This window comes from Panicum virgatum, chromosome 3K (assembly GCF_016808335.1).
Source record: "Panicum virgatum strain AP13 chromosome 3K, P.virgatum_v5, whole genome shotgun sequence".
NCBI classification, from domain to species: Eukaryota; Viridiplantae; Streptophyta; class Magnoliopsida; order Poales; family Poaceae; genus Panicum; species Panicum virgatum.
In genome coordinates, this window is record NC_053138.1 from 23,268,992 (window position 1) to 23,276,614 (window position 7,623).

Below are 7,623 nucleotides of genomic sequence, written 5' to 3' on the forward strand. Positions count from 1 at the left end.
CCTAAATATAAATTTTTTTTACATTTAGGTCATGTCGCCCATCTAGTGGGCGACAGGCACCCTGTCGCCCCCCTGTCGCCCATTAGGGGGGCGACAGACACCCATTTTTAAAAATTTCCGTATTCGACATATATTTTTGAAATTTTATTTTTTTAAATATAAAAATGAAAGAAGTCCCTTTTTAGGACCGGGCCCGTGCTGGCCCAGCAGGCCTGGCTCAGTTGGCCAACTGTACCCCGCAGCTCCCAGCCTCCAACCGCCAGACCCAGACCCTGTCCCGCACGCCGCACCCGCACTCCCTGTCTCCCGCAGCCCCGCTGGCCGCTGTGTCCGCTCGCGCTCGGGCTGGGCATCCCGCCGCCGCCAGCTGCCAGCCGCCAGGCGCCGGCGCGCCCCGCCCCGCCCCCGCGCCCCCGGCCCCCCGCCCCCAATTCCCCTGGCCGCTCCGCTGCCCAGCGCCCGCCCCCGACCAGCGCTCGCCGACCCCGGCCGCCCAGCGCCCGCCTCCGATCTCCGATCTCCGAGCGGGCAACGGGACGAGCGCTCGGTCTGCCCGTCTGGTCCTCGCCAGCGACGCCCAACCCTAGCAAAATCGCCTGCTTGCGGCGCAAGCAGCCTGGGGCCCTGCGCAGATCGGGAGGATAGGAGGAGGGCGAGCCAGCGCGAACTCGCGGCGGAGCAGCGCCTAGAGGCCGGGGCCCCGAAACGGCGGCGCCTGGAGGCCGGCGACCCAGTGCGGGCGTGCGGCCACGCCTGGAGCCGGACAGGCGCACCGCGGAGGCGCGGAGCCGCGGACGGCTGGCTGCAGGCGGACGGGCAAAGCACAAACAGAAGCAACCAAGCAGCAAGAAGGTCAGATTGATTCCACCAATCCTGCAACGCAATCCCCATTTTGTTTGTTAAAATTGAACAGACTAGTTTTTGAGATTACTATATATGTCCCATTCTGTAGACTGGAGTTACACAACGAAAATGACCATGACATTGACATTATTTTTTCTCTCTCTTAAGCCTGTTGAACCACTAACGCCACGTTCTGTTGAAGTTGAACAACAGTCAGAGAGTGCGGTACACCGTGCATAGTAGTAGCATCTAGAGCTAGCAATACGGATGTCAGTAATGTAGAAACACAAACAACAGGTGCTAGCAATGATCCTCATGCTGTACTTAATTATGGTGTGTGTTTTTTCATACCAATTGAGCGAATGCATCCTAAGTCCTAACATTACGGCTGCTGCCAAAAGATTGTATATTTTGAAGGCTTCGAAAGATAAATTGATAGACAGGGATGAACCATCTCACACTAGTTAGGTACTTCTTTATAGTTCTTTAAAGTTTTATTGAGTTAGTAGTACAATTAGACATGGAAATGGGGATATACCTCAAATTATGCATACGTGGTCTATTTTGAGTGCTTTAAGCATTTAGATAAGTGGCCCTAGGCGTGAAGTTCTGCCAGCTCCGCCACTGCTGATGGCGGCTTAAAGGACTAACCCTTCACTTTTTGGTTTGTGCAGTCACGTCCGACAGCCCCCGGAACCAGTTCACGAGGCGCCACCCACGCCGTGGCAACAGCGCCGCCCTTCCCTCGCCGGCGCTGATGGTGCCGCCGTCTCCACCTCCAGCGTCAATCCTCTTCACGCGCCTCGTCCTCCTCTTCCTTCTTGCCGCCGCCGCGTGGGCTTCAGCGGTGCCGCCCGAGGAGTTCACGGAGGAGCTGCTCCTGCGGCCGCTCCCCGACCGCAAGGCACTGTCCCACTTTTACTTCCGCTCCTTCGCACCCCCAGCTGCCTCTGTCGGGCGGCACCACCACCTCTTCCCCAAGGCCATCTCCCAGCTGGTGCGTGCCCCCCCCCCCCTTCCACTCAGGAGCAGATCTCTTATTCCCCAAACTTAGGGTGTGTGTTCAATTGTCTATTTTCAATTTGGCGTGCATATTGGTAGATTAGCTTTGACTAGCATGTAACTTGATAGGTAGTTATTGATGTGGAATTGTGGATCAATTGACACGAACAATCTGTTTAAGGGTGCTTCATTGGCACAGCAAGATTAGCAATTGCTACAAATTTATTCTCTTGACACATTCTATGTAGTTGCAATAATATGGGAACTTTACTTTTCATTTGTTTCATTTTTTGCACAGAATCATTGTGCATCAAGTTGTCAAGGCACTAATTGAATTTTGCAATCCAAGTGCCTATTTGTTTTATGCAAATTTGAATTGAGCTGCTCAATGTCTGGTAAGTTTGATAGTTGAGATTGCATTTGACTAGACTTGTCTTACTGTTTGGACTTCTTGATCATGCTTTGGGCTATGGCTATGCTCCTGTAATTTAAGTGGTCCTGTCAAACACAGTGTATGTGTTGAAATAAGTCATATAATATGCAGATAACCTCACTGTGCTAACAATTTGGAAAATACCTTCTGGATTGTTGCATTAGAATGCCAATGCTGTAAAGTATACCATCAAATTCTCAAACCTTCAATTGCTCTTAGTGTGAACTAGTCTTGAGGAGCAGCACTTCGGTAATATGAAACAATGAACAGATCTGTGTGGCATACAATCTGCATCCATTTGTGCTTGCTGCCATTATTCTTTGATATGTTACTTTTTAGATTAGCAAGCTTTTTTCGTCATGCACTTAGTATCTCTCAGTAACCAACCTAAAAATCTCTGTATATGTTTTTTCATTGCCTGTTATTCATTTAGGCTTTTAAGTCGCAACAGAATGCAGAAGGGGCTTCCATTTCTTAATTGCTGTCAACACTTTATACCACATTATAAAAATGTTTGGGAACCACTATTAACATCATTCTGTTTTGTCAATACCAGGTCAAAAAATATCATATTAGTGAGTTGGAGCTATCTTTCACCCAGGGAAGATGGAACTATGAGCAATGGGGTGGATTTGATCCTATGTCAACAAGTAATGCAAAGCCTCCTGGTGTTGAGCTATGGGCAGTTTTTGATCTTCCTTTGTCTGAGATTGATGCAACATGGAAGAATCTGACCCATACACTATCTGGCCTGTTTTGTGCATCCATCAACTTTTTAGAGTCCACTTCATTTTCTGCTCCTCGTTGGGGATTTAAATCAAATGAAGGCAATTTGCGATATGGTGCATTGCCTCGTGAAGCAGTATGCACTGAGAATCTGACACCTTGGCTGAAACTTCTTCCATGTCGCGACAAAGCTGGGATAGCTTCTTTGTTGTATAGACCTTCAATTTACAAAGGATATTACCATTCCCAGAAACTGAAACTAAGATCATCCCAGTCACTTGGTATTATTCTTGATCAAACACTGACTGTCGTACTGCAACCAAATACTATTAATGGTAAACAGCTACATTCTAGTCACGGACAACTTCAGCCCAGCTGGTCCATGAGACATCTTTTCAACAGAAAGCTGTCAGGGAAATGCCTTGTTTCTAAATCCAGCAGAATATTCATAGAGGTTGATAAAGGTATTGTTGACAAAATTAACAAATCTGGAAGTGATCTTTCTTGGAATAATGAATTCTTTGTATTGTCCAATGGTCCGGATAGGTTGATCAAAGACCTAAATGACTTGGAAGTTCAATCTTCTTCTATATACGAGTATGATGTTAGTAACTACAGTGAGGAAAAGCCTTTTGATGTGGGCATAACTTGGAAGCTTCCCCTGACATGGTCTTGCACCCCCTCACCTTTTCATGTAAGCAGATTTCTTATGGGTAGTGGAAATGAAAGAGGGTCGATTGCTCTGTCCTTTACATCCACTAATCTTCATAAGAAGATATTTGGCAGCCCAAATGATTGCTCAATAAAGGCAATCATTTTCCAGATTGTTCCATGGTATGTTAAGGTCTATTATCACAGCCTAGAAATATTTATAGATGGGAACAGGAAGACTGTATCAGATGTAGTCGACAAGATTCATGTCACTCCTTCAGAAGACAAGCTTTTGCCTGGTACTCTGGAGATGCTACTAAGATTCCCTTGCAGTATGCAGTCAGCTACTCTGACATTGGATTTTGACAAGGTGTGTTCTGCTGCTTAAATTACCTCAGTGTACCTCCCCATTGGGAAGGAAATCCACATATTTGTTACTTGGTGCTTCTGCCTGAGTCTTCATTTGTTGTTTGTCCCTTGAGCAGTCTCAATAAGATGTTCATGAATCATGACTAAACATTTCCTTCATGGAATTTCAGGGATTCCTGCATATAGATGAATATCCTCCTGATGCTAATCAAGGATTTGACATTCCATCAGCTTTGGTTAGCTTTCCTGAGTTCAACTCTGCTAGAAATTTTCCTGAAACTGATCCATTACTTGGATCTCCTTTACTAGAAAATTTCCAGGTAAATCCTTCAGAGATGTTATGAGTGGATCAGCGGCCTAGTACTAGCTTATTTCCATGTCATCCGTGAATATAAATATTTTTGCTTCATTATCATTGCAATATCTTTGTCTTCTGCAGGTTTCTGTGAAGTCATATACGGAAGTGTTGCTCGTTCCCCTGACAACTCCTGATTTCAGCATGCCATACAATGTTATCACCTTCACCTGCACTATTTTAGCTCTTTATTTTGGCTCATTATTGAATGCTTTGAGACGAAGGATTGGCGAGGAAGAGAGAGAGTTGAAGAAAACAGGTAATCATAAATATTTGTGTTATTTGGTTTCTGTTTTTTGATGCCTTATATTGCAGAGTAATGATCAATTCAGCCTTCACATGATAATTTGGCTGATGGTAAGGTAAATTTAGTGCTCCAGGATGATATTAACATAGGCATCATGGGATGGTTGATGTTATTTCTTCTTTTTGAATCTAAAATTTAAAACCAGTTTTCTTCTAGGGTCATTAAATTGTCAAATTTATATGATTAGTATAGGTTGATGTGTATGGTACCGCACAGCTTGTGCTCAAAATGTATGGAAACAAAGATACCTTTACAAAAGTTACATTGAACAAAGAAACTTTATTTTCCTTACGCTGTCATCCATACCTGCTCTTTGAGAGATAAAAAAAAGTTGTTTCTTCAAAATTTGATGAAAAATATGAAATGCACCTGGTCCTTTGGATGTTGAATGAATTGAATTGTTAAAAATTATTTGTTCTAGTTCTACTTACAAGTTTTAGCCCTACCTCGAATTACACCCAAACCAGATTACTTCCTCACAATATGCCCGTTTGCTTGCTCTAAGTTTAGCTGGTCAATATTTCTGCTACAGTGGTTATAGTGAAGAAGCGGTGACTCTTAGCAAGCATCTGTTATAGAAAGTTTGTTGATGAATTGTTCTAGGAAAAATTAGATGTAATGGCAAAGTTGAAAATACCTGGTTTGGAGAAAGTATTGTTCAAAACAGGTTCAGAACTATGCACTCTTTTATGAATGTGCTGTTTCTGAAATTACACGGCCTCTAAGATAGAAACTTTACTTTTTGATCTTTAACAGTATATTGTGCTTAGAACTGCCTTTTTATACGCGAAGAGAAAATAATGTTAGGAGCAGGACCATTTTAGAGAAGAGGTTCCCTGTTCACTACTAAGTGTATTCTAGGCCTGCAAGTCTACCTGGACTCTCTGAAATCATCCTTGATGACATCACAGACTGCTCTCTCATCTAGGCCAAGTTAGGTGTTAGGAGTTGGACCTTTGTTAGCTGAACCCTCACTGCTAACTTCACTGTGAATCCTTTGTATTCTGTGAAGCGACCTTGTCATATTTTGTATTGATGTTAACCTCTTATTCACCTTTATTGTGATGTATATTAACCTTCTGAATTTCTTCATCACAAATATCGTCGTCGTTTGTTTTGCCCTGGAAAACAGTAACATGCTTCTTACCGGTCTTTAATTCTGTCACAGCCACAATGCACGGGCTCATCCCTCTGTTGCTAGCTAAGCTAAGGGGGCAAAAGGTTGATGCAGCGTTGTCAGGGTCTTCACCTGAATCGACTGGATCAAAAAAGCTGCTATTCAAGGTAGTATTTGTTGCGGTAGCTGCAGTTCTGTTTCACTATTTCTCAAACAACAGTTGAGAGTTACCAGTGGCTAGTTTCGACTATGGAGCCACGGCGGTAGAATGTACCATCTGTAGTATATGTATTGCCTGCCTGTAAATTTGGCTGCATCCAGGCATTGTTTTGCCACCATAGATTCTTGAAAGCAGCAGTTGTCCCTTGATTGCACTAGGTATTTTTTTTCCAGGGACCCGATACACATTTCTGAAGTTGATGTAACCACATTTTTGCCGCTTTGTTTTGTGGCGTTGTGCATTTTTATGTAATAGCTCACATGAATCATCCATGAACTGCGCCAGTTGCTGATCTTGGATTTGACCTACACCCATCCATCTTATTCCGTATCTCTTGCCCCTGGCCCTATCCTTCAACCAGAAAATCGAAAGCACGCGTGCACGTGCAATCGGTCGGGGCAGATAGACAACATGTGGCTGGTTCAGTTTGCCGGCCAGTTCAGTTTCAGTGAGGCATCACATACGATGCATGAGCTTCTGAGTTCTGACTACTGCACCCTCCGTCCCAAATTATGAGCTTGGAGTTCTGACTACTACACCCTCCGTCTCAAATTATTACCGTTGTTTGAATTTTTTTTAGATATTTTTACTATGCACCTAATAGAAAAACTAAAACGATTAATAATTTAGGACTGAGGGAGTCCTACACAGTCCACAGTATAAACGTGTCCTGCGTTTCATGGCAAGTCAGAAAACATGTCAGCTCGTAGTCTTCGCCGCCGCTGCCTACGTAGACTTATTGTAGTCAGTTCACAGGCTGTCGAAAGCACTTTTGAATGTGGCCAGGAGGTCAAAATCATAATCTTATTATATTTGTGCGCCAATCAGAAACTTTCTCCGAAATTGCAACAAATTTGTAGGCTAGTTCTAATATATATATATATATATATATATATATATATATATATATATATATATATATATATATATATATATATATATATATATATATATAGTAGGACTGTAGGAGCAATATATGAAATCGTCGCCTATGGGCTGACGGGACCTAACGACGTGGTGGTGTAACAATTCGTGTTTGTACAAAAGAAAAAGACCGGAACAATTTCTGCATGTTCGCACGTTGATTTTAATTTCTATTTGGAAGCAAATGAAATGCTTGCAAGAATAGAAGGGGAGTGGTTACGTTGATTGCAAGCTGATTGGTGACTGAATTCGGCGATATGTATCTAGACATAAGGTCCATAACAGTAGCAATGCAAAAGTTGTTGAGAAAGAGTTAGACAAACTTCTAGAGTGCACAATACAAGAATGTGATATTTTCAAAGGAGCACTCTAAAATTAGTAATATATAAATAAATTTAGAAAGTGTCAGAATGTTTACGAATTATTTAGAATGAGACACTTGTCTAAATATCATATCCCTCCTTAGCCTATAAATAAAGACCCCCCCTCTTGCCATTGTATCCATCCATGAGCATGGTAGATAAGAGGTGGTAATGCTAGGCTCACCGCTAAAAAAGAGGATGTTGTATGCCCTTGTATAGTATTGTGTTGCAATAAAGTCTTTTCTTATAAGTGCCAGTCTCTCGGTTTAAGCAATATAGTTTCTGAGTACTTAGTATATAAGTTGCAATCCATT

General features: G+C 42.9%; 1 protein-coding gene across 2 annotated transcripts; it reads left to right on the plus strand.

Moving 5' to 3' along the window:
- The first annotated feature begins 296 nt into the window (after positions 1-296).
- LOC120698470 (GPI transamidase component PIG-T-like) lies at positions 297-6,333 on the plus strand. Of its 2 annotated transcripts, XM_039982098.1 has the most exons (6): positions 297-852; positions 1,518-1,840; positions 2,835-4,025; positions 4,195-4,344; positions 4,464-4,638; positions 5,855-6,333. In XM_039982098.1, exons 2-6 carry the CDS (start codon positions 1,601-1,603, stop codon positions 6,025-6,027), a joined length of 1,929 nt encoding a protein of 642 aa, XP_039838032.1. In that variant the 5' UTR covers positions 297-852; positions 1,518-1,600; the 3' UTR covers positions 6,028-6,333. The 2 variants fall into 2 exon arrangements, with proteins under 2 accessions (XP_039838032.1, XP_039838033.1); XM_039982099.1 differs by lacking the exons at positions 297-852; positions 1,518-1,840 and adding an exon at positions 2,223-2,240 and having other exon boundaries at positions 5,855-6,317.
- Positions 6,334-7,623: the final 1,290 nt, after the last annotated feature.

Bases quoted from the DNA above. Each gene is read 5' to 3' on its own strand.
- LOC120698470 (XM_039982098.1), top strand. From the start codon at position 1,601: ATGGTGCCGCCGTCTCCACCTCCAGCGTCAATCCTCTTCACGCGCCTC. The intron at 4,026-4,194 runs GTGTGTTCTGCT...ATGGAATTTCAG, and splicing joins TGACATTGGATTTTGACAAG to GGATTCCTGCATATAGATGA. The intron at 4,639-5,854 runs GTAATCATAAAT...ATTCTGTCACAG, and splicing joins GAGAGAGTTGAAGAAAACAG to CCACAATGCACGGGCTCATC.